We start from the raw sequence: 26,489 nt of genomic DNA on the forward strand, positions 1-26,489 counted from the left end.
AAGAAAAGCATGTAATTAACAATGAGCAAACTGAATACTAGAAACTGAACGCATTAAGCTGTTGTAATAAGAAAACGAACGAAAAGATTTTCTACAAATACCATGATGGTTAAACTATGGTTGGTTTTGCTAAACCAATGTTTATTTGTGGTCACCGTGGTTTAAATACAGTTAACCTTGTTTCCTTGGGTTTTATTTAATTTTTTTGTAGTAAAGCCATGATTAATTTTTCATGAGAGACTTTGTGTCAAGCCATGCGCAGACTTTGATTTATTCACCAATCCCTACGACTAGACAATTATTGAAATGATTTCTTATAGCATTGGCGAGGTGCGATTAGTACATTGACGTTTTTATTATACTTTTTTTTTTTAATCCGTGCACGTTATTATTTTATACAATATTGCAGTGTTTATAAACGATTTATTCATGCACATAGGCTAATTATTTTTACATTTATGTGACTTTAATCAAAACAACTTCCCTGCAACGTCACTATTCCACAGTCAAAACAACAATCAAATTCATTCCAGATGGACAAAATCCCATCCTACATTTTATTCATTTGAGAAGCAAATATGTCACAATTGGGAAGAAAAGACAGCTGAAACTTTCCTTTCATGTGAACTTTCAATTAGATGTTAATCATACAAAGCCCCGCAAGACATGTGGAATTAAAAAAATAAATGTTGTGCCAGTAACAAATTGAACAAATTCTTAATTCATGGCCACAGTGTTTATCCTTTGCATGTCCTGTTCTGCTCTGTAACCAAAAATAAACTCATTTGTATTAGTCTGACACAATGAGGAAAACAAACATTTATGACAATAATTCACAATTTCTCAAAATTGTATATAATGCATTGCACAAACCATTAAACAGTCAATGCTGACACAATGAGAAAAAAATAAAACCAGTATGTTAGTTCAAGCCAACTCTTAAGATTACACCCATAACAAATCCATCAGTTATAAACAATATTAATCTCATTACAACCAAATCTGTATGTTTCAAATGATACAGTCTTGGAGCACTCATCTAACAAATGGCAAGAGCTTTCAATGACTATTACAGCAAGAGCAGTCAATGTTATTGGGCAAACAAAAAACAGATCCCAAAATAAGTGTATACAGTGTTTTATTTTTTTGCACAAACACAAAGAAGATTTCAAGAAGGGAAGAGAACCCATTCTGACCAGTTGCAAGTCACCATTCTTTCTTTGAGCTTCTGGTTTTGTTTTGGAGGATTGAGCCAGTAGAAACAGAAACAAATCATCTCACTTGTGTCCACTAGAGGGCTCACTCCTTCTAGTGCTGAGCTCACAGCTCTGCCAATCTGCAGAAAACTTGGTGAGTGAATTTACTTTTATGCAAGAACATCTTAAAACCTTCCTCCCATTTAAACAAAAAGCTTTGGCTTTGTTTTTATTAAAAAACATGAGCATTTTTAGTACCTGCAGACTGTCTCTTCATCTCTGCTATATACAAATAAGGCACTGAATGTTTCCCCATATTCGCTGGAGGATGACCAGAAAGCCCAGGAAATAAAAGACTAGAGTGACAATCTAAAGGAAAAATAGAAAAGAAGCAATTACTAATGTATATTTAAATAAACCTTAAATACCACAAACAATTCTATCTAATAAGTCTCATGTTAGGGGTTCTTATTTAAGTGTGCAGAAAATCTTGTTGAAAACTTGGACCGAGACTACAGATGCACACATTAGTAGATGAATGTACCTGTGAAGTGCTTAAGCCATTCTTCTCACACACAGCCACTTTTCTGATGTCTGTACAACTGTCTGCTTGTCCACGAGTGTCTTGTGTTGTCTCTGGTGTGGGATTCATCATCTCAGAAGCCTCTGATTTCAGTTCAGGGTCAGGTTCTGGAGTCAGCACCGGTTCATGTTCAGACTCTGGTTCTGACTCTGGTTCATCAGGTGTTTCCTTCACTTCTTCTTCAGCTGGAAAGTCAGCAGCGTTAATCAGAGGATTTGTGAAAATAAATGATTAAAGTTAATCTATTGGGTCTCTGATGCTCACTCTCCATGAAATCCAGCTGGTACAGAGCTCTCTCCTCTGCATCAAAATCAACTCTGTAGTGATCCATCTTCTCATAGTCAGGATCTAGTGTCTCCTGTGTGAAGCAGTTAGATGCTTCACCAACCCTTCAGAGAAAAGAAAAGATAACTGTTTTGTTTGGTTTGAGTGAACATAATTTAAAAAGTCTTGCTAAAACTTACTTTTCAATTAGATCTTGTGAGGTCTATAAAGCAGAGACAAACATATATATTAAACACTGCATGCCTTTGGCATTCAAAATATAAGATTACTGAGGAGCCCCACACAAAAGTTATAGTACCTGCACAAAAGAAGCCATCTCTGGGTCCTCTATGGCATTCTGGGCTGCCTGGATCAACTTTGAGTTTGTGTCTACATGCTCATTGTAGATATCCAGTAAAGACTGGGTCCAGCCAGTCTTTTCTTCCTGCTCAGAGGTGATTTGTTGGGTCATGATCTTACGACGTTCCTCCAGAATGGCAGATAATTGATCAAACTTCTCGCACAAAATCTGTTTCTGGATTCTGCTGTTTTCCTGTCGGAGTGGAATTGTGTGCATTAACAGATCCAGATCTTTTTTTTATGTTTTATTGCATGACTTTGTAAAAGATCCTCACGAACCTCTATGTTCCTGTGGAGTGCCTCTAGTTCATTAACAAATGACTGAACGCGTTCATTTGTGGAAACCAAAGTAGCAAGTCTGTCGCTGAGTTCAGCCTATAAGAATTGCAATTAATTATTTGGTGCAAGATGTGAAGATGTAACACGACGACACAAATATCTTGAAGAACACACCTTCTGCTGCTGGTAAACATCAGGCAGTGGAACTACTTGGCAGTTTTTGTGGGCTCCAAACACTTTGCAGAGAGAGCAGGAGGTCACCTGACATGTCAGGCAATAAATATTAAGCTTCTCATCTTCATGCTCCGTACAGCTAAACAGTACAGGAGGCTTCGGTGGAGGCCTAGAGCTGGAGACACATTGATTTACAATAAATTAAAGATCAGTTAAACACTTACTGTCCTGATCTTTCTCTATCATCTGACCTTTCGGACTCCTGTTTGTAAACATCAATAATGTTCTCCACGAGTAAATTGCGCTGCAGTCCATAAACTCCATGACGGTCCAAGACAACCTCACGCCGACAGGAAGGGCAGCGAAAACGTCCTCCGATTCCAACCTGGAAGAGAGACGGCTGCACATCTTACTCAGCATGCTGTTCTTCAAATGTCAGCAGTTTTGTGATAACATGCATCGACTGACAACTGAAACTACTTTTCATATATCAATACAGATGTCTTTCTTAGCAGGAAAAAAAGAAAAAGAAGAATTGCCTAGCATGGTTAACCAGACTGAATAACATCATCAGCTCTTGGTTGGACTAATTGGACTTTCATGTACCTCCTTAGAGATGTGCATTGTATTTCTTGGGTAAGATGATCTTACTGAGCAGTCTAAATCTGTGCATGCTTGTGTCTGTCTCTTGTCTTAATCAATAGTTGCAGAGGCATAGAATAGAGTTTGCAAACAGAGGAGCTTGAGACTGATCTCACCAGGTATCCAAAAATAGTCAGACTCTTTAATAGCTCTCAGCTGCTGAGGCTTGCAGGTCCAGTGTGAATCACAGCACCATCACTGGCTCAATAATAATCATGTCCTGAGGCATGATGGGTATTATTTATTCACTGTATTATCTTTTTACCAGAGATGCACAACTTGATATTCCTCAAGAATCATGATGATTATATATTTATGCCACTGCTTCGTTCTTGGTTTCAGTTTCAAAATGACACTACACTCACTTGGAGAGGTCAAAGGTCAAGAGTGTATGCAGCTAGCAGGGTTGCGCAGCAATTTTTAATTTAAGAAAGTGGAATTTAAATTTAAATTCATGTGACCCCATGAAGTGCATTTCCTTAAATTACTTTATCAGTTGAATTTCAATCCAATTCAAATGTTAGTTCAGCTTCCTGCAGTGCATGATTAAACATCCCTGGTTCTTAAAAGATCTCTTTGTACCACCTTCCTAACTTACATCAGCATAATGTGATTAATCAGATAATTATGTGATAGCTTTTGAAAATGGTAAAAAAAGCTTGCAGATAAAAAAGTGCAGCCAGAGGATGTCATAATTTTTCTCCCATGTAAATTGGCCTCATGACAGATAGACTGCTCGGCTTTTAACCTTTGCTTATGAGGAGGTGTAAGGGAAAACCAGTGAGGTATCCGTTAATTTAGATGCAGAGGAGGAGAAGGGTTATGCAGACAAAACATATATCTGTTACAAGGGACTTTCATATCAGTATGCATTGTGTGCTGCGTGCACATTAAACCGCTGATGGCTCAAATGCATCAAATGTAGGCCATCACCTATTTTTATACCTCAGATTTCAGACTGGGGATTGAGTTTAGACATTTGCAATCCCCACCTGTTGGCCTTCCACATGACAGGTCGCTAGAAAACTGTCCGTGTTTGTGGTTACTGTGGTACTCTCATGATTTTAGAAAACTCCTAAAAATATGTCTAGAATAATAACTACAACTGTAAAGTTTTAATTATCATTCCAAGAATATGGACATTTATACCACAAAAATAACCACAAATCATTTGAATTAGAATGATTTTTTCCAGGTGTTGATCGATGAAAAGACATTCAGTTTAATAACTCAGTCAATGAGAATCCATCCTGCTTGAGCGTTTACAGCGGCAGAGGACAAAACACAGAATGTTATTATCCATTAGCGTGGATGCTAATATAGTTAACGTTACTGAGATAAATGGGCATGTATGTACCCACATGTACAAGCACCTTTACATGTTGTTGACCATCCAGCTTTGCAAAAATAACTTATCGCTTAGCACATAGAGAACACTTTGGTTCATGAAGGATGAACTGGATGTGTATCAAGTGCACAGATGCTATTTTGAGAATTCATCATCTTACCAAAGGCTCAAAAACGTACTAGTAAACATGTTTCAAATGGTTCAAACCAAATTTCTACATCCACACGTGAGTTGGTACACACCTGGTAGAGTTCATTGGCACACTTGCGGCAGAGGTTGTGCAGACAGGGCAGAATGACCACTGGTTTGGTGAAGACCTCCACACAGATGGGACAGATGAGTTGTTTCTCCAGCGTCTCCAGTGAGGGGTCTTTGTGGTAAGCGGGTATATCCAGTGGAAGAGACATGGCCGTGTGCCCCTGCTGACCCCACACTCACTGGAAATTAAGATCGGAGAGTGAAACCACAGCTAAGCAGATGAGACGCCACTGTCTTCATGTCTCTGTTGTGTGGTTGTCCAGGCTCTGGAGGCAGCAGGCAGCTGCTCTGTCCCTGTGCTTGAACAGCGCTATGGGCCTGTGTTGGTTTGCAGCTGAATGTGTGCTTGTGTGAGAGGGGGAAGGTGTCCGGTTTCTTGCTGGCTCACTGGGACACCCCCTACCCTTGATCAGTTGTGCCCATATCGGGCAGCCAGTGGAATGCTGGGAAACAGAGATGATGCCTCATCTCCAGTTACTCCAATCATTCATGTCTTCAGTCTTAAAACAGCCAACATGTCAATAATGCCAGAACAGCTACAGTATTAGAGGAGAGTAAGATGATGTTTATGAAGTGTACTTAAAAGTCTTAAGACAAAAACGACTACAAATGTGTACAAATATCAAATATATATTTTTGAAAAATGTAGTATACTTAAAATAAAAAGTCATTATTTACTCACCCTCATGTAGTTCTAAACTACTAATGACTTTCTTTATTCTGTGAAATTCTAAAGTTAGTGTTTTGAAGAACTGTTTTTACCCATACTATGAAATATCCGAAACAACACTTTGTAACTACGCACACACACACACACACACACTTTAACACATTTACACTCATTTGTATCTTAACATTTATGAAACTTTTTAATACTTACAACTTTTCTTACTTTCACTTAAATGTTTTTGTTTTAATATTCTAACTTTATGTTAGAGCTGTCAAACAATTAATTACGATTAATCACATCCAAAATAAAACAATGTGTGTGCTTTGTATATTTATTATGTATATAAATAAACACACATACACATGCATGTATATATTTAAAAATGTTTATATATCAAAATAGAAAACACACCTATTATGCAAACAAAACTTTTATTTTGAATTTATTTTGATTTAATCACGATTAATCATTTGACAGCTCTACTTTATTTTAATGAAGAGGGTTTTTTAAATCCCTGTAAGTGTGTGAAAAGCAACATTAGAATTGTATTTTTTAGATCATTATTTCCTTTGCAGAAATACACAAATAATCAACACAGATACTTTTTTTTTTTTTTGGCTTCCTTCACATTTATTTTACAGCTGTAATTCAGAGCTATTATCCATGTTACGTCTCTCTGACACATTACATTATTCTACAACAATTTCAGCGGATTTATCCAGAACACGCAAAAGAATTCAGCCATTCTGTACAACAGTCATATACACATACTGAACTATGTAATTCATTAAAAACGTATGGAAATAAAAAATTAAATATTGTTTCTCATCACCATGATTATACGATTTCCTTCATTTTTAACATGATTCGGTTTAGGTGTTGCATTCACACTCAATGCTTTATTCGTTATCTTATTCTTAGATCGGAAGCAATAGGAAATCAGATTAGTGTTTTTTTGTTCTGTTTATGATCATGAATGAATGAATACAACATAAATTGAAAGGAAAACTGGGATTAAGCAAAAACAGATCAGTAGCTATGTTACAGCTGAGCTTGTGTTGAGAAATAATATTTTGCAAATAAAAAGCGTTACACATTGTGAACAGTTGGGTCTTAGAAATGCTTAGAAACATGGTCACTAATAATCTGCCTAATCGTTTAGACATAAAATACAAAAAAACTACATGATAAATCTACAAACCTATGACATATTCATGATGTGATCCTAAACAAATAAAACACACATATTTTTGGGGTAAATTACACATATATCCTGTTTTAAGTGCATGTAAATGAATGTATGCACAAACAGGGACGGCTACAGCTAATCCATCTTACAGATATTTCAACAGAACATACAGAGATGATTAAACAGTGATTCAATTAATATCTCAGTTTCAAACAGCACACACACTGAAATTAAGGTTACCTAGACGTCTGTATGTTTAGGTTCACTCCTATCAAATAATACAAATAAAATAAATATAATAACATTAAAAAAAAGCATGTATTCTGACAGATAAAAAAATTTAGAAGATCTAAAAGGCTGCAAGTGTCAGGGTTTCCAAGTTGTTTGTCCAATGACTTTTCTATTACCATTTTGTTTAGGATTTTAGTTCATAAAGACCTATTTCCAGCCACTGAAATATTTTAGGGCTGATCAAAGCTAAAAAAATATATAGAGCATGGACATTTTCATTACTTTTCATTAATGTCCTTGAATGCTCCTGGCTGGAAAGCCACACTTTTACCGTTCCGTGATATTCCCAGGACTGGGACGACTGAATTGTGCATATGATATGATCAAATTGAGCATGAAAAAATTTAGTCTGAAGCACACAGATCAAAGGGTTATTCATATTTTCTGGCATGATAGAAACAATACTGTTAATGTGTTATATGCTGACCGAATCAAACCATCATGGCACCAGGGAACAACATCAAATTATGGGTATAATTACAGCCAAAACAAAACATAACATCAAACGGAGTGATGGAAGTCTAGAACCACATTTGTTAAAATACATTTAAAAAAATGTATCACACTAACAATTTTGGGTCAGTGTGAAACTATGGAATCAATAGATGAAAACCACTGATGTTACTGAACTATAGAGGAAACATATTGTATGTTTTGTGCAGATGAACCCCTTTACTCACAATCCTTCTGTGCTTATATTGAACCCAGCTGTCAGAGGATGGGCTTATGCTCTCTGAAACCACAATCCTGAGGAATGCTAACACTCTTTAACTTAGCAAATCCTTGAGAATACAGATGGAAACACAAAACACCTGTTCAAGATTAAATGACCTGGCACAAAGGTATGTGTTTGTATATATCTGACCCCAAACTCCTGTTCCCCATACACACCACATAATTGAGCACAGCTAAGCACAGCAGTATTATATTTGACAGTACATTCCCACCGGATGCCATTAACACGAGAGACGGCTCACATAAACATACACGCATGACACAGCGAGGAGTCCTCAATCGTGTCCTCAGTGACTGCACTACACCACACTGCCTTACTGTTTACAAAAATATACAGGTCTCAAACTACTGAAAACTATTTTCAGTAAATGTTACAAAACAGCTGAGCCTGAAGGATCAGAACTTATATAGTGTGATTTCTGGATAATGAAAATGGCACAGGTCTGTTTGTAAAAAAAGAAAAAAAAAAGAAAGTGGAAACATGAAAACAAGCCGGGACAATGTCAATGATGTGATTGTGAGGTTTGTGCTAGTGAGAGCCAATCAAATGCATGAAAGGGTCATTCACTTTTTTTTTTTTTTGTCTTACACTCACCAAGGCTGGTTTTAAACCAAAAATCAGTAAAAAACAATTTTGTGAATTACTGTTACAATTAAACTAACAGTTTTCTATTTTACTGCATTTTAAAAAGTATTTATTCCTGTGATGCAAAGATGAATTGTCAGCATCATTACTCCAATCTTTAGGGTCACACTATCTTTCAGAAATCATTCTAATATTCTGATTTATTATTATCAGGGTTGAAAACAGTTGTGCTGCTTAATATTTCTTCTTCTTCCTTTTTTTTTGATGAACAAAGCTCAAAAGAATGGCATCTTTACGGTCACTTTCAGAGTCCAAACTTTTGAATGACAGGGTATGTGTGACAACCTCTACAATTATCACATTTTTCGAGTCAATGTTACGCAAGCTTCATTCATGCTAATTCAACTAATTCGTGCTTCAAGTCAGATTGATCAAAATTATTTGAACCTATTATGTAGACAAATGCAGTGTGATAACCAGTGCATAAGAAGAGCTGTTGGCAAGATGAAGCTTAAGTCATAGCAGGAAGACTGTATGTACACTGGAAGAAAGTCCTTGTGTGTGTGTGTATTGAATATAACACAGCAGTAGGTTTGGGCATGATAGAGGTTAAAGGCAAATAAAAATAAACTGGCTTCTTGCCCTGTACAGTGGAGCGTTTCAGGTTTTCCCATGATACTGTTACTAACTTTCCTCTTTATCACCCGTTGCCCACCGTGACCTTTTCTGGCATGGTGGTCCCGTGTGTCTGTGAGAGAGGTTTAATAGCTGGTGTCTGTCCGGTAGCTGGTGTGGTGAGAGTCTGCTTTCAGCTGAGTGGTCTCCGTGGCAGAGGACGGCTGCATCACGATGGGACTGCTGCCATCTGTGGAAACACACACTAGTGTCACACTGCTTTATAATATGAGCAGCTAGCAACTCAAACTGAACCCTGTTGCTAAGCATTACAGGCATGATAGTGAGTGAGTGCCAGGAGGCCACTTCAAATGGCTAAATAAACAATCTGAAGGCATTTTAACTGTAATACTGGGCAGGACTTTATTCCTGCTTTACTAGGATTTGATTGAAACCAATGATATTATTGACCCACCTGCATGGCCTTAGATATGACAGCAGAAAAGAAAGGTTTAAGAAGCAGATAAAATGATGACATTGTGATGAAAGATTATGAAACAATTAGGGATGCACCGAATGTTCGGCAACCGAAATTATTCGGCCGAAAATAGCCAAAAAAGCACTTTCGGTGTTCGGCCGAATAAGTAAAAAGGCCGAATAAATTTTGCCGAATAATGACGTTTTTAATGACGCAATCAAATAACCCGCGTAGAGTGATAGGCGCGCGCTTTATGCAGCAAACATGTCAGCAGTGTGGAAACACTTTAAAAAGTGTCAGATAAAGATGCAAAAACGGCCGTTTGCAGACATTGTTCTGGATTTGGGAAAGCCGCTAGGTGATGGAGACTGTCAGGTGATGCACAGCGCAGGAGATGAAAACAGCTCAGAGAGTAAACTGGCTCGTACTACAGATGAGCCGCGCACAGTCTCGCTGTCTGACATGTTCGATGAGATCCTCCAAGAGAATAACCCATTTGCAAGACAGAGGACAAGCTCGACTGCTCAACAGTTAGATGGGCAGTGTTGTGCCTGAACGCGTTCATTGAACGATAGTTCATGAACTCGTTCATATTTTGGGCGAACGTGAACTGAACGTGCTGTATTACTGCCTGATGAACGTTACTGTCAACTCGTTCATTCTGGTGTCTGTGAACGGCACGCTCTCTCAGGTTAACTTCGTTCAATAGGGTGCCAGATTTCTATAGAGCCTTCCTGGCGAAAGCCCGGCTAAAACAAACCGTAAACGGGTCTTAATATGTAGCGAAAAAACACCCAATCTGGCAACACCAGCCACCAGTGGCGCACAGTCGTCCGCCGCATGCGCGACGCGTCATCAAAAAAAAAAAAAAAAAAAAAAAAGGTGACAGCAGCATGTAGCAAGAAGGTGTATGATCATTTAAAAGAATTTTTTATGATGTTTATGACAATGTCGGTGAGAATGGGAGACAAAGCATTAAAGCAACAATGGGGAAATGCTGTCCCCTCAATCCTAATTTTAAACCCTGGTTGGATAAGGATTCAAAATTGGATATTATATGAAGATGAAATCTGACGCATAGCTTCATTGTTAAAACTGATAAAATAATTGCTGTCTGTGATTCTATATGGGCTGTGGCAATAATCAAGGCCGCTTTCCTGACCTGGCGCAGATGGCACGCAGGTAGGCTCCTTGTATGGGAAATTAATTTAAGATTTTATTTATATTTTGGATTATGGTAACACTTTATAAGTAGTTTCTATTTTTAACTTTAACTAACAATGAAAAACCCTTATTAAAAGCATTTATTAATCTTAATGTTAACATTTACTAATACAGTATTAAAATTAAGTATCACATTTGTAATTTCTGAATTAAAAAGTATCAAAAGTGGTAGGCCTATTTGTTAAAATTGTTAATGCACTTATACTAACATGAACTAAATATTTTTTATTATCTTACATTAACGAAGATTAATAAATACCATAACAAATGTATTGCTCATTGTTAGTTAATGCAATAACGTTAACAAACATTATAAAGTGTTACTACCTATATTTTATATGTATTTTGTGAAAATTCTGAACTATTTTCAGTGTAGTAAAATAGTAGGCCTACACTGGGTTTCAACCATTTCATTATCTTGAAGACATTGTTCGTTTTGAAATGAGCAACTGTCAGAAAACTGCAATAAAATGTTCAACTATTCTGCAGGTACTCGTCTGCTCCATGCACAAGCACCAACAGTGAGAGACTGTTTAGTGCTGCATCTCATGTCCATACCTGCAAACTCAGAAGGCCTGAAAAAGGTGACAGATTGGCAAAATAAATGGAAAAAATGCGAAACACCGCGTTCGGTATTCGGCCTTCGGCCTTCGGCCAAGCATTTCATTATTATTCGGCTTCGGCTTCGGCCAAGAATTTCATTTCGGTGCATCCCTAGAAACAATCATTATCACTTTACAATAACATGCACTGAACTGTGCTATGAACATTTATTGACCCAATGAAACAGTTTGATTACAAAATAATAATGGTTCATTAAACTACCTTTTGTAAGTACACTAGCTTATGAATGGCATTAAAAAGATAAAATACATGGACTGATACACACAAAACTGCCATTTTGATTTCATGTCAATGTCATCGTGTTTATCTGACTATTGTAAATGAATGAGTGACAGTGTTATCGTGTTTATCTGACTATTGTAAATGAATGAGTGTCAGTGTGTCTCACCTCTCTCATCAGACTGCATCTGAGCTTCCAAGTCTTCAGGAGACACATAGAAATCCGGCTCATCTGATGGAGGAGGATGAGGTTTACACTTCCCACAGCAGCAGTTACAGCAGCAGCACAGACAGCAGCAGAAGTAACAGCCTGTGGCCACACCGCAGAATATAAACAACGCCTGGCCAGAAGGTGGAAAAAAAGAGGAATTCAACACAAATAACAGCATGTAAACAAATGTACTATATGCTCTATAACATCTAAAGGTTTGGGGTCAGAGGCCTCATATGCTCATCAAGGTTTTTTTTTTATTTTTCTTTTTTTTTAGTTTATTTTAAAATGTAAAATGCAATTTTAGGAATTTAAAGTTGAATTTTCAGGATCAGCATCATTACTCCAGTCTTCAGTGTTATATGATCCTTCAGAAATCACTCTAATATGCTGATTTGCTGCAATATAAATATTTTGAGATAAACTTCTTCTGAATAATTAAATGCATTCTTGCTGAATAAAAGTATTATTTAAGTATTAAACTAAGTATACAGTGTATCTGAAGGGTCTTGCGTGTATGACTAACCTTGGCCCACCAGCTGGACAATACAAAGTACGTGTTAACGTTCTCCTCTCCAAACTGTTCTGCCACGTAGAGGCCCAGAGATCCGTATTTGTCGTAGATGTTGCGTTTGGTGGGGTCGGACAGAATGGTGTGAGCATTGTTGATTTCTTTGAATTTCTCAACTGCTTCTGGATTGTCAGGATTCTTGTCTGGGTGGAACTTCAGAGCTAGTTTTCTGCAAATCAGAAGATCAGAAATAATTTCGCTTCCTAAAAATGAAATGCAACCATGACCTTTGTCTAGCATCCTTGCCAATCTGCTTTCAGATGTGTTAATGTTTACTATGTTAAAAATGGACCCTTTTCACAGACTGTTTATGCATTTCCACAGTTCACCCAAAAATGAAAATTTTATCAATAATTACTAACCCTCATGTCGTTCCAAACCTGTAAGACCTTCTTTCATCTTTGGAACAAAAATTAAGATATCTTTGAAGAAATCTGAGAGCTTTCTGACCCTGCATATACCTCAACGGAGCAGACATGCAAGACTCAGAAAGGTAGTAAGGACATCATTAAAACAGTCCATGTGACATCAGTGCTTTAACCCTAATTTTATGCATCTACAAGAAGACCTTTTCTGCTCAAATAAAACAAACATAATGATGGTGTGATGCTGCTGACGGAAGAACTGGCTTTCTGATGTAAGACATGCTGCACCTGGTTTGCAAGCAGAGGATTGCACACTCATGCGATGTGAAAATCATTGAAATGTTTGAATGGATTGTTTTTCCTTTGATATTGGAACAAACTGCAATGCAAAAATTACAGTATTATAATTTATTATATTTGTTGTAGTTTCCATTCACCACTATGGTTCACCCGACTATTTCGACTTCCACTAGTAATGACTCCATGATATATAAACACGCATCTTTTATTTAAAAATTGCATGTAAATACTAAGTATTATTTCATGATAAATGCTGGCAAGCATAATCGATCACCTGAGTATTCATGCATAACAGAAAATGTACATACTGTTCAAAGTACTCAGACTGTATAAAACAGCAGTAGAGAGAACAGTATGCTAGCTTGTTTTCATGAGAGGAAATGAGGGAAAGTTCTCTAGTGGATTTAATTGGAAATAGATTTTTAACCCCCCCCCCAAAAATCATTTACTTACTCTCACTTTCCAAACCGTTATGATTTATTTTCTTTTGCGGCAATACATACAGGGTTGGAATCACACAAGGGTGAGTAAATGACAGAACGGGTGAACTATCCCTTTAAAAATTTTTAGTTTTCTCGCATAATTCGTTTAGGAGTTATAAAAAGAAATTAAATAATAAAAGGAAAGAACCCCCACACTGAACAAAATCCAGTGTGCTTTAGCCACTATTTTCGATGGCATTGCTGGAACAATCTTTCTGTGTGCATTAAGAGTGTCTCACCTGTAGGATTTCTTGATGTCTTCTGGTGCTGTGTTTTTATCAACTCCCAGGACCACATACAGTGATTCTCCTGCCGTGGAGAGTGAACGCTGTCTCTGCTGCTCTGCCATTACTCACACGCGTGCACACACACTCCCCTCACACCACAACCACCTCCTCTTTCTGAAAGAAAAAGCAGAGAGACATTTTATATGCGTCTGCTTTTATTCTTGCAGTGCTTCAGTGTCTTTTTACATAGCAGCATAACATACAAAAATATTTAAAGCGTACCTAAACTGCCATCCCAGTGATATGGCAATAAAACTTGAAATGATTTTATTATCATTATACACTATTTCTGTGAATCTAAAACCCATTATCCATCCCCTTTAGTGCAGCAGAACACCACCATTATTACATCAGTGAGAGTCATAGGCTCATCATTTCCCACAATGTCCCTGTTCTGAGTCAGTGCATTAACAGTGAGGATCCACACATGCTGACAGAAGTCATGTGACTCTAGCATTCAGAGAGGTGTTTGGGTGTAGTACGCTTTGCCATATCTAACCCTTGTATTTGAATACTATACCTGCAATGACAATTAGAATTAATATGCCCTAATCATAGTTTGTTAATATATTATATCAAAGATGCAAGGTTTTATAGCCCTCATGCACTGGAAGCAGCAAAACATAATTTCTTGTGTATTGTGATGTACAATATGGATTATCAAAAAATTATAATAATAATGAAAACAGAGCAGGGACATGATTCTATGAATTTTTGTTGATTGGATCAGTGATATGCATTTAGAAAATATATCAAGTAAATTGTAATTAATGCCAACTGTCATGTGTATAAAATAATAAGAATTATGATTTTTGTTGTGATTATTAATAAATGTATTAAAATTAGAAATTATTTCTTACAATACTTCTGTGTACTGTAAAATTCAAATATTTAATTAAGCATTTAATAAAATATTGAAAAAAGCTATTGTCTATAGTACAACTGTAAAATTACAACACTAATATTCATATCTTAAACCATGAACTGATTCAAGTAGCAAAAAGAACAATATCGCATGCTTAAATCTTTAAATCTTAAATACGTATTTATTTATTTGCGGTGTGGCATTATTTTGAGGACAATTAAGCACATTTTCTCCTCATTGAAAGTTCACTTTATGCAGACGGATAAAAGACCGGCTCAGTCAGAGTATTAGCTCCATGACTGTCAGGTACAGTTTGTGTAAAGAGAAAGAGATACACAGTGACACACATCTTTCACACACACAGACGATCAGAAGTTACATCCTCCAGTACGATTCAAAGACAGTTAACCCATTAACCCCAGAGTAATTCAGGTTAAGACACCTCCACACAAACTGACATGGTGAGGAGACGTTTCATATGCCAATAACCAATTATTTGGAGAAAACAAAAAAATACAGGTATGATGACTCTTTACATGAGTACAAACACCACTTTTCCTCATGCGAGGAGCTTGCTGTGGCGTGGTGTGAGACAGTCTCGCCTCCCTTCGAGGCTAATCATGCAGCCTGTCAGCTAGCATTAGCAGATTAGTATTAGCGGAGCATTTGAATAAGTGAAGGGTTATTTCTGTCCCTTCTCAAACAGTGTGCTTCTTCAACTGGGACACTCCAAACAAATTCAACATCTCCTCAGATATTACTGGAGATTTCTAAAAATATTGCTCATGCTTTGGATTTTCAAACCTCTTATTATTCTCAATAGTAATGAGAATTATAAATATTAATAATTATCAGCTATTACTTCTCTAGACAACTGCAAATTAGGATTTTTGCTTGCCAATAGATTTGCTGTTGACAAGCAAACAAACAAAAATAAACCAAATTAATGAAAAAAAAAATGAATTCAGGAACAACAAATATCGTTAACTGCTTTCAAAATCATGCATTTGATGATTTTTTTAATAGTTAATAAAGTGCACCAAAATGTATTATGTAAACTTTTTGTGTATTAGTCCAAAAGTTTGACCTTTGATTATGTTCCCTAAGCCTGCATTTATTTGATCAGCTGTGTTGCTTACTATTTTTTCCTGAAAACCTGATACGTGTCAGGATTCTTTGATGAATACAAAAAAAGATAACATTTATTTTAAATAAAAATCTTTTAAAACATTATAAAATTCCTTAACTTTAATTTTTGATCAATTTAATGCATCCTTGCTGAATAAAACTTTAGCTTTCTTTACAAAATGAATACAACATTTGCGTACTTCAGCACACTAGCAACCACATCACAAAAAAACACTCAAAACAACCACATATCAGCGCCCCGGCAACCTCCCACAACACCTTAGCATCACGACAGTATTCTTTACACTGAGAAACACCACCTACATTTACTGCAGAAAATGAAACTGTTGCTACAAGTTGTGTTTAAAAAGCGTGTCAGAAATAAGTGGGTATGTTTGGGCTGCTAGCAGCTCCATCGCCATCGGTTGATTAAATGATTACTAACAGAGTTTTCATCAGGAGCAGGGCTCTGCAATGCAGCCACTACATCCATCTCTCTCTATCTCTCACTCCCTCCCCCTCCTGTCTCTGCACCACCATATGCTCTGACTAATTCTTTAGTGGCCATCTCAGTCTGTGGACAAGAGATGGCTGCCAAAGTCTCCATAGCTTAATGAACATCACTGTCCAGGTTTGTCCATCATATCAAGTTCTCTCTCTGAGCAGGTGAAGTGATGTGGTGGTTGTATGTGCTGCTGTTTTTAGAGGAAGGGAACAGATGGAGTGAGCAGGTTTGATAAGAGTCTCTCTTCACAATGAACAAATACACACAAGTAATAGTGTCGACGCATCTAAAACCTGTTGCTATGGTCAACCAAAACATAAAACTTAAAATTAAAATAATTTTCAAATTCACTGAAATATAAAAAAAAGTTTACAATTTTCAGCTGGTTGCCAAAGCAAGATTTCTCTTTTTTTGTGGTTGAAAAACAAAAGAAGATATTCTGAAAAATGAGGGAAACCAAATAACTGATGGTATCCACTACTTTTTCTCCATACTATCAAAGTCAAAGGCTAACAGCAACTGTTTGGTTTCAAACTAATTTCAAAACATCTTTTTTTTGTGTGTGTTCAAAAGAAAGAAAGAAACTCTTCCAGGTTTGAAACAACGAAGGTGAGTTAAATGTTAGATCAGTGGTCAGAACTGTATTTTTTGGTGAACTATCCCACAACAATGCTTAAAACAATGTGTTATTATTGATTACTGACCAAAAATAAGGAGCTTCTAGAAGTTAGAGACAAATTAATGGATCTGAAGCATCTATCAAAACAACACAAGGAGCAAACAAGTGCTGCTCAAAAACCTGAAGGACGGACAAAACAGCTCAAAGAACAAGAATAAAGACCAAACAAATTTGGATTAATGTGATGAACGAACAGCCAAAAGCACTAATTTTATGGAAAGTCACATGGTCTTGTGTTAATAACAAAAAATGCCTTGCCATTTTTCTAATATGAATAAACGAAGATCCATAACAAGATTACCATGATAACTCTCATGGAGAAACTTTTAGTGCTTTTCTATTAAGCCTCAAATGCCAACTTTACATTGGATTGGTTTCCTCTTTCTCCTTGCTGTTGGGAAGTCGTGGCCTGGTGGTTAGAGATTATGACTCCCAACTCTAAGGTTGTGGGTTTGAGTCTCGGGCCGGCAATACCACGACTGATGTGCCCTTGAGCAAGGCACTGAACCCCCAACTGCTCCCTGGGCACCGCAGCATAAATGGAGGCCCACTGCTTTGGGTGCGAGTTCACGGTGTGTGCACTTTGAATGGGTTAAATGCAGAGCACTAATTCTGAGTATGGGTCATCATACTTGGCTGAATGTCACGTCACTTTTTTACGTGAAGTGTGATCGAATGATAGAAAAGTAAAAATATGAATGGTATTATAAAAGTTTGGAAATCCCGTATTGAGAAAAGGTGGTTGACTATGTTCCCTAATGTAAAAGCATACAGTGACCTACAGTAATTGGGTATTTTGTTGATGTTGTGAACTACACCCTCCATAAAAGAAAGATATTTGTAGGAAAAAAAGATAAATGATTTGTATTATCAGGTGAACAAACCTTATTATAAACTCTTTTCAGTGTGATATAATCTATAACAGTCATTTTCACCAGAGCTTTAAATTCACTATATGATGATCACACCTGTTAATCACTATCTGCATCCCTGTAATATCACTCCAGTATTATCTTTAGGGAAACTGAATCATCAACAGAGATGCATTCAAAATTGTTAATGTGTTATATTCTACCATAAAAACAACCCATTTGCCAGGGTTAAAACAATCTCTTACTCATGCAGTAACAATTCTTAACATTTTCTAGCCAATAGATTTTACATTTATTTATAAACTTTATTATGATAATTTAAATAGCAATTACATAAAGGTATCAATACAGTGACCAATAGTGTCTATTAAACCACTAAAGTCTTATTCTGGCAGTTAAACATGAGAAACTGTCAGTGTGTCTGTGTTAAATATAGAAAAATGGTCATTAAGTTTAAATAAAAAAAATAAAAAAATAATACTTTTACTCAGCGAGGATGCATTAAATTAGACCAAAGTAGGGGTGCTCCGATCACGATCGGCCGATCGTTATGCGTATCTCATCAGTAAAGCCGGTTTTCTAATCAGCGGTTAATTCCATCAGGTGCGTGATTTCACATAGAGCAGCTGTTACTACACAGAGCCGTTGTTAATAGAGAAGATGCGCAAATCACGTTAATTTTCAGCGTTTATTGGCCCATCTTCTCAGTTAACAACGGCTCTGTGTAGTAACAGCTGCTCTATGTGAAATCACGCACCTGATGGAATTAACCGCTGATTAGAAAACCGGCTTTACTGATGAGATGCGCATTAACGATCGGCCGATCGTGATCGGAGCACCCCTAGACCAAAGTGACAGTAAAGACACAACACTGTTCTAACTAAGATCCCTTCTTATAGACAACACCGAGCTTGCCAGCTTATGTTGACTGGAATACTGACTACACAAAAACCTAACGAAGGGTGAGGGAAAACAACTTCTAAAGAAAGTGCAGTTAATTAGCTAATGGAGTGCAAAGGTGCTTTCAGCAGGTCTTCTGAATGAGAAGGACCACTCTGAGTTATGCAGCAATTTTTAGAAACAAATATAGAACAATTGTGGATAGCCAACCCACAATAGTATTCAAAACTGAGATTTGTCAGATGAAATACTACATATGCTAATGACAACAGAAGTACCGTATTTTCCGGACTATAAGCATGGTTTCCGGAGATCTGGAGCCGATTCGGAGTAGCTCGGTGGTTTATGACTGTTGTCTCGTGGCGCGCTGTCTTTTAGGCGCACGATTAGCGCTCGTTTTTTCCAGGCGTGTCCGCACCGCATCGAGTTAAACCCATCTCAACTTTTCAGAATGCCGCAAGCGCAAGAATATCAGACCTGAACCAGAAAGTTGGTCACCAGATCACACGGTAACCAGTTAAACCGTAACACCGGAGAGCGCCAAGATGTTTTCCTCTAAGGTGCTCGCGCATCGCAGTTGTGCGGCCGCTACACCATATCGTTTTTGCAAAGGGAACAAATTTTATTTGTCTTCGGTTTAAAGTATTTCCATACTTTTGATAACAGTGGTCTCTGTTTTTGTGATAGAATGCAACTTTCTCCATTCCCAGTATGACATTACGCGAGATGTAAACAAGCAGTGTGACGTGTCGACACATTTCACGCACATCGACATATTTTCGTAGTCGACGTAATCGATGACGTCGACGCGTCGTTGCAGCACTAGACCAGCAGTGCGACTTATATATGTTTTTTTCCTCATCCTGACCTATTTTTGGACTGATGCGACTTATAGTCCGAAAAATACGGTAAGCACAAAGATGCTTTGAAAGCTTGAATGATTTTTTTTTTTAAACACAGCAAGCAAGATTCAAAATTTACTCCCATTCATGTTCCAAACCCTTAAGACTTTCTTCTGTGGTATTTAAAAGAAAATGATTTTAAGACTGTCTGTAACAAATCAGGTTGAGCTACCATTGACAACCATTGTTAAAAAAAAAAAGTCTCATTGTTACATTTCTGTGTGAGTGATGACATGACTTCATTAAATTTACAATCAAGAATAATTAGCAGTAGCAGTTGATGTACCTTGAGCCAAGCTCTAGGAGAAAGAGAAAGTACCAAGTAGTGAGGTGGTTAAAGGTTATGAGTCACAATGCAGAACTAATGAATTAACCGCAGACACTGATGAGAGCCGGGTGTGAAGCGGTTCAGTGCTGGAGATTTACAGACTTTAATCTCCCTGCTTTGCGCTCAGTATTCATGTTGGTTTGTTTGGTAAAAGAATAGTTCAATCAAATATAGAGGTAGTATCATCATTTACTTGTTTCAAATCTGTACCACTTCCGAAACACACGCGGAGATGCGGGATGACAGCCGCGGTCACCATTCACTTTAACGGTAACGTTACGGAAAATAAAATGAACGGTTACTGAATCTGTCCGTCTGTAACATTTAATGTTATGCTCCAGAATTAAAATCAGTCATGTGGGTTTCAAACGACATGAAGTTGGGAATTTGTATTTTATGTAATTTTTACTAATGGTGAACTATCCCTTTAATGGATTAAGCTTTCTTGCTCAAAAACCTTCCACAACAGTAATGTTACTAATCCACGCGCAACGGCAGCATGTAGCAGGATTGAGGCGCACAGATAGGATTTTCCTCTGGCTGCGATCTCATTTCTTACCGTCAAGAAGAAGCGTAGGTAGAAGTGCAGTTCCTCAGTTGTTCGTAAATTAATACCTATATCTATAAACGGCCCGAAAGCTGGAGTAAATCAGGCTGCGGTACTCGGACACGGCGTCCTAGTTTATGAATATGATCGCAAGCAGCGTCCCCGCTCAATGGGAGTCGTGCGCTGACGTCACGCTCGAAAGGAACATGGGCGGAAACGAAAAAAAGAAGCCGTTTACATGCCGAAATAAGCAAATCAAACGGACACATTTTTGATCGTAAAGCGATCTACTGAAAGGCTGCTGTGTTTTGCAGAGAAAAAACTACTGAGGAGAATTCATGGTATAGTGAGATAATGCCCAGGTAAGAGTTGACTTATTACTACATTGACTTATTACTACATTAAACAATACAAAAGTTCAATAAAAAATAGACGATACAACGAACGTAATGTTTTAGTTTTTTATACTTTAAATTAATATAATAATAATAATAATAATTATTATTATTATTATGATGTAAGCAGTCCTTTACCTCGCTGCATTCGATCAGCAGCCAATCCAAACGAGGTAGCGCTGAAATCTCGTTATCTTTAAAAACCGCGAGAGCTTGGTACGGCCTTTCTCCCCGAGCTGCTGGCGATCAGAGTGTACACAATAAGGTAAAATTCTTAATTTTTTTGCATAATCGACAAGTTATTGTACATGTCGAAAACTAATGGTAATATATAAAAGCTAGGATAATATCTGTGCTTATTAACGGTTATATATGTATGTTGTTACGGACATTTTTTAATCTGTTGTGATCTCTCTAGCGGTCCAGGCTTCAATGTTATGATACAGGCCTTTTAATTAGAGCTTCCGGTCATTACAAGCGAAAATGTAATCTTTCTTGCTTTCCATAACATTGTTTATTTATATATTCTCATGGTGTATTAGCTAACTCGTTGTCGTTCTATGTTGTATTAGTGCCGTAGTCTTCCTTTTTCTAAAATCTTTAAAAAGTAAACATAATAATAGTATGTTTTTACACACACACACACACACACACGTGCATGCATGTGTGAGTATTTTTATTAGATATAATTTCTATGTATTTGTTTGCCAATGTAGAACACTTCATGATGAGTTATGCTGAAAAGCCAGAGGACGTGACAAGAGAGGAGTGGATGGAAAAGCTAAATAATGTTCATATTCAGCGGGCAGACATGAATCGGCTCATTATGAATTATCTGGTGACAGGTAAGTGATCAACTGACCAATTGATTTTTTTCACCTTTAATACAACTGTCAGAAGATCTGTATCATAATTTGTTTGTTTCTATTTGCATAGAGGGGTTTAAAGAAGCAGCTGAGAAGTTCAGGATGGAATCAGGCATTGAACCAAGTGTTGATCTGGACTCTCTGGATGAAAGGATAAAAATTAGGGAGATGGTGCTGAAGGGACAAATTCAAGAGGCCATTGCACTGATCAACAGTCTGCATCCTGAGCTGCTGGACACTAACCGATATCTGTACTTTCATCTTCAGGTATAGAAGGTTAATGACAATTGGCTCATGATATATATTACGTATCTTCATATGTTTGAGGGCTGTATTTTGACACCGAAGCCACTCTACAAATGTATGAATTTCATTGCATGGTTAACATATCAGCCAAACAAATTATACCTTTTTGTACTACACCTGTAGTTCATCACACTATCTGTGAATGTGTTCCAGTAACATTTGTAAATGAAAGTGTGTAGATAATTTTTCTTCAATTTGAAAAGCAGATCTATTACTTTATCATTTAGAACCTAACAAACGAACTAAAAAGTTTTATCTGATCTAACAAAATTAAATGTGGCCTAAAGTTCAAATATGTTTTGGGCCCTACGAAATCTAAGTTGTACAATGTTGGACTTTTGTTTTGTAAACTGGTTGTCAATCTTAATATTAAATGTTTATATAAATAAAAGTTGTACTGTTCCACAGTGACTCAAATTGTCAACTGTCTGATGATAAATCACAAGAAAAGTCTTTTCATTTTACAACGAGTAAGGTATATCTGCTTTCCTCCTTTAGCAACAACACCTGATAGAGTTGATTCGCCTGCGGGAAACGGAGGCTGCATTGGAGTTTGCACAGACACAGTTAGCTGAACAGGGAGAGGAAAGCCGAGAGTGTCTGACAGAGATGGAGCGCACCCTCGCACTCCTGGCGTTTGATAACCCAGAAGAGTCACCCTTCGGTGACCTGCTGAACATGATGCAGAGACAGAAGGTAAAGCTGGTTGATCTGTCTTCTCTTTATAAAGAATGCTATTTTTAACATACAGGTACATCTCAAAAAATTATAATGTTGTGGAAAAGTTAATTTATTAAACTGTGAAACTTGTGTATTAAATGAATTCAATGCACACAGACTGAAGTAGTTTAAGTCTTTGGTTATTTTAATTGTGATTTGTGATGATTTTGGCTCACTTTTAACAAAAACCCACCAGTTCACTATCACAACAAATTAAAATACTTCATAAGACCAATAAAGAAAACCTTTTTACTGAATTGTTGGCCTTCTGGAAAGTATGTTCATTTACTGTACATGTACTCAATACTTGGTAAAGGCTCCTTTTGCTTAAATTACTGCCTCAATTCAGTCAGGTATGGAAGTGATCAGTTTGTGGCACTGCTGAGGTCTTCTGGAAGCCCAGGTTTTTTGACAGTGGCCTTCAGCTCATCTGCATTGTTTGGTCTCTTGTTTCTCATCTTCCTCTTGACAATACTCCATAAATTCTCTCTGGGGTTCAGGTCTGGTGAGTTTGCTGGCCAGTCAAGCACACCAACACCATGGTCTTTTAACCAACTTTTGGTGCTTTTGGCAGTGTGGGCAGATGCCAAATCCTGCTGGGAAATGAAATCAGCATCTTCAAAAAGCTGGTCAGCAGAAGGAAGTGTGAAGTTTTCAAAATTTGTTGGTAAACGGGTGCAGTGACTTTGGTTTTCAAAAAACACAATGGACCAACACCAACAGATGACATTGCACCCCAAATCATCACAAACTGTGGAAACTTAACACTGGACTACAAGCAACTTGGGTTATGAGCTTCTCCACCCTTCCTCCAAACTCTAGGACCTTGGTTTCCAAATGAAATACAAAACTTGCTCTCATCTGAAAAGAGGACTTTGGACCACTGGGCAACAGTCCAGTTCCTCTTCTCCTTCTCCCAGGTAAGACGCCTCAGTAGTGGCTTAGCAAGAGGAATACAAAAACTGTAGCCAAATTCCTTGACATGTCTGTGTGTGTGGTGGCTCTTGATGCCTTGACACCAGCCTCAGTCCAGTCTTTGTGAAGTTCACTCAAATTCTTGAATCGATTTTGCTTGACAATCCTCATAAGGCTGCGTTTCTCTCGGTTGGTTGTGCATCTTTTTCTTCCACACTTTTTCCTTCCACTCAACTTTCTGTTAACATGCTTGGATACAGCACTCTGTGAACAGCCAGCTTCTTTGGCAATGAATGTTTGTGGCCTACCCTCCTTCTGAAGGGTGTCAAATATTGTCTTCTGGGCAGCTGTCAGATGTCTTCCCCCATGATTGTGTAGCATAGTGAACCAAACTGAGAGACATTTTTGAAAGCTCAGGAAACCTTTGCAGGTGTTTTTAGTTGATTAGCTGATTGACATTTTACATTTTCTAATTTGTTGAGATCATCACAATTAAAAGAACCAAAGACTTAAACTAATTCAGTCTGTATGCATTGAATTTATTTATTACACAAGTTTTACAATTTGAGTTGAATTACTGAAATAAATGAAATTTTCCATGATATTCTTATTCATTGAGATGCACCTGTAATTTTAAGCAGGGTATAAAATTAACACCTTCAACCGTCCGGTTAGGTAATTTTTACATATTGGCATTATTGTTTAATAAAAAAAAAAAAAAAAAAGCTTATGGCTATTCCAGTCCTGCAGGACATTAAAGTTCAATTTCAAGGCTAGTACAGTGTGAGGGCAGAGAAACATTTGGTTTACTTAAAAAGGAAATGTTTGTTCAATATACAGAAAGAAATTGTGCATATTTGAGTAGGCTATACAACCATTTAAAAGTTTGGGGTCTGTAAGATTATTATTATTTTTTTGTCATTTATATCCACCAAGGCTATATTTGGTTGATCAATATTGTAGTAAAACAGTAATATTGTAAAATAGTTTTATAATATTTTTATAAAAAAAACAATGATACATTATTTTCAGGATTCTCTGATGAATAAAGAACCCGTATTACTTTGAAATAGGAATCTTTTGTAACAATGAAAAATCTTTTGTGTAATTTAATTCTTTATCAATTTTATGTTTTTGAGGCTTGTAAGTCGCTTTGGATAAAAGCATCTGCTAAATGACTAAAATAAGTTCATTTCTTTGACAATTCAATATTGACTTTTTTTTATGCAAAATTGATCCCTTATACTTATTGTACATTCCCAGTATTACTGTGAATGATTCAGTGTTTATATATATCTGTACTCAAAATGTAATAACTTGCCTTTTTTTAAATGTGTTTTCAATGATATCACTCCACTCTCCCCACATTTAATTTTATGTAAATCATGGCATTTGTAGAGGGTAATGAAGGGCGTCATTCATTCAGTCTGTCAGTAATTGACAGCATGTGGTCTTCTATAACAGGTGTGGAGCGAGGTAAACCAGGCGGTGCTGGACTATGAAAACAGGGAGTCCACACCGAAACTTGCCAAACTCCTCAAACTGTTGCTGTGGGCTCAGAACGAGTTGGACCAGAAGAAAGTCAAGTACCCTAAAATGACAGATCTTAGCAAAGGCACCATCGAGGACCCCAAGTGAAAACGAACCGGCATCTCTTCTGTGGGGAACAAAATGGACGCTTTCCCTTTCCTTAACTATTTATACTCCGTGACTGACACTCAAACATCCTTTTATCAACCTTTTGTTTGTTTACTTGTTGCTTATCAGAGACTTTGCTTTAAATGGGCTGGGGAATTGAGATTAAGATTTAAGGGGGACTCCTAGCCAAAATGGAAACACTTTTTTTTATCACAGATGGATTTCTGTGATTTTTGTTACCACAATGTTTGACTTGCTGAGCTGAATTGATTGCATTTTAGCCATTTTGTTTTTGCAGAGGATTATTATCTATTTTGTCAGTAAATGTTGAGAAAGTCTACAAATATAAGTTGAGGACTGAACCACACTATCTAGATTTAACTTTAAGTATTTGACTGTGTCATCTGATGTGAGGTACCTACGGTGCAACAGTAGTGTTTCATCAAGGACAGTGGATTTGATTGTACCAATGCGGAGAACGAGTTCTGTGTGCTTTCACAACTTTTATTTGCAGTGCACAGGTATACATTTTGTATGCGTGTTAAAGGGTTCTGTCAAAGAAAATCTGCCCTTTTCGAGTACTAATGTTATTGCATTATAATGTTATAAAGTCATGTGACATTGTTTTCTACTGTACATTGTCATAGTATTCCTGCTTACATTGACATTCAATTGTGATTTAAAGATATTGCAGAGATCAAATTGTAAGCTTCTGAAGACAGATGCTTTATGTGGGTATTAAATATTCTTTTTTTTTTAAATCCCCAAACTATTTGATTTTTAAAATTGCTGCTGTTGTTGGAGGCTATGGCCAAACACTTATGTGGTGATGTTGCAGGCAGTGTTTTTTTGTTGTTGTTTTTTAAATGGCAAATGAAAGCCCCGCCTTTACTCTCTTATGACTGATTATGATAATGGTTTGCCATAGATAAAGACTCAAACCAGAAATTACACTTCAAATAAGTCAGAGTA

At 37.0% G+C, this 26,489-nt stretch overlaps 3 protein-coding genes across 6 annotated transcripts; 1 reads left to right on the forward strand and 2 right to left on the reverse strand.

Annotated features, from left to right (window-relative positions):
- Positions 1 to 523: 523 nt before the first annotated feature.
- Positions 524 to 5,488, reverse strand: trim101 (tripartite motif containing 101). The gene is made up of 10 exons (XM_052594093.1): positions 5,089 to 5,488; positions 3,108 to 3,256; positions 2,857 to 3,031; positions 2,683 to 2,778; positions 2,363 to 2,596; positions 2,244 to 2,266; positions 2,044 to 2,168; positions 1,741 to 1,964; positions 1,455 to 1,565; positions 524 to 1,336 (listed from the first exon to the last, which is right to left on the reverse strand). The coding sequence occupies exons 1-9, from the start codon at positions 5,251 to 5,253 to the stop codon at positions 1,479 to 1,481; spliced, it is 1,278 nt and encodes a 425-aa protein (XP_052450053.1). The 5' UTR covers positions 5,254 to 5,488; the 3' UTR covers positions 524 to 1,336; positions 1,455 to 1,478.
- Positions 5,489 to 6,722: 1,234 nt separating this feature from the next.
- Positions 6,723 to 20,857, reverse strand: LOC128011329 (dnaJ homolog subfamily C member 5). The gene is made up of 5 exons (XM_052593598.1): positions 20,690 to 20,857; positions 13,904 to 14,065; positions 12,473 to 12,686; positions 11,905 to 12,076; positions 6,723 to 9,440 (listed from the first exon to the last, which is right to left on the reverse strand). Exons 2-5 carry the CDS (start codon positions 14,011 to 14,013, stop codon positions 9,337 to 9,339), a joined length of 600 nt encoding a protein of 199 aa, XP_052449558.1. The 5' UTR covers positions 14,014 to 14,065; positions 20,690 to 20,857; the 3' UTR covers positions 6,723 to 9,336.
- Positions 18,941 to 26,153, forward strand: LOC128011327 (glucose-induced degradation protein 8-B homolog). Of its 4 annotated transcripts, none has more exons than XM_052593597.1 (5): positions 18,941 to 18,962; positions 21,789 to 21,917; positions 22,009 to 22,205; positions 22,743 to 22,940; positions 25,344 to 26,153. In XM_052593597.1, exons 2-5 carry the CDS (start codon positions 21,797 to 21,799, stop codon positions 25,515 to 25,517), a joined length of 690 nt encoding a protein of 229 aa, XP_052449557.1. In that variant the 5' UTR covers positions 18,941 to 18,962; positions 21,789 to 21,796; the 3' UTR covers positions 25,518 to 26,153. The 4 variants fall into 4 exon arrangements, with proteins under 4 accessions (XP_052449557.1, XP_052449554.1, XP_052449556.1 ...); XM_052593594.1 differs by lacking the exon at positions 18,941 to 18,962 and adding an exon at positions 20,202 to 20,400; XM_052593596.1 differs by lacking the exon at positions 18,941 to 18,962 and adding an exon at positions 20,858 to 21,039.
- Positions 26,154 to 26,489: the final 336 nt, after the last annotated feature.

This window comes from Carassius gibelio, chromosome B23 (assembly GCF_023724105.1).
Source record: "Carassius gibelio isolate Cgi1373 ecotype wild population from Czech Republic chromosome B23, carGib1.2-hapl.c, whole genome shotgun sequence".
Lineage (NCBI taxonomy): Eukaryota > Metazoa > Chordata > Actinopteri > Cypriniformes > Cyprinidae > Carassius > Carassius gibelio.

What these genes read in the sequence shown, in the direction of transcription:
- LOC128011329 (XM_052593598.1), bottom strand. Translation starts at nt 14,013, where the DNA reads ATGGCAGAGCAGCAGAGACAGCGTTCACTCTCCACGGCAGGAGAATCA. An exon ending in GACATCAAGAAATCCTACAG is followed by an intron (nt 12,687 to 13,903) that starts GTGAGACACTCT and finishes TCTGATTTGCAG; the next exon opens with AAAACTAGCTCTGAAGTTCC. An exon ending in TGTCCAGCTGGTGGGCCAAG is followed by an intron (nt 12,077 to 12,472) that starts GTTAGTCATACA and finishes CCTTCTGGCCAG; the next exon opens with GCGTTGTTTATATTCTGCGG.
- trim101 (XM_052594093.1), bottom strand. Translation starts at nt 5,253, where the DNA reads ATGTCTCTTCCACTGGATATACCCGCTTACCACAAAGACCCCTCACTG. An exon ending in CACTCCACAGGAACATAGAG is followed by an intron (nt 2,597 to 2,682) that starts GTTCGTGAGGAT and finishes CCACTCCGACAG; the next exon opens with GAAAACAGCAGAATCCAGAA. An exon ending in TCACAAGATCTAATTGAAAA is followed by an intron (nt 2,169 to 2,243) that starts GTAAGTTTTAGC and finishes TTTTCTCTGAAG; the next exon opens with GGTTGGTGAAGCATCTAACT.
- LOC128011327 (XM_052593594.1), top strand. Translation starts at nt 20,370, where the DNA reads ATGACAGCCGCGGTCACCATTCACTTTAACG. An exon ending in GGTCACCATTCACTTTAACG is followed by an intron (nt 20,401 to 21,788) that starts GTAACGTTACGG and finishes TTGCCAATGTAG; the next exon opens with AACACTTCATGATGAGTTAT. An exon ending in TATGAATTATCTGGTGACAG is followed by an intron (nt 21,918 to 22,008) that starts GTAAGTGATCAA and finishes CTATTTGCATAG; the next exon opens with AGGGGTTTAAAGAAGCAGCT.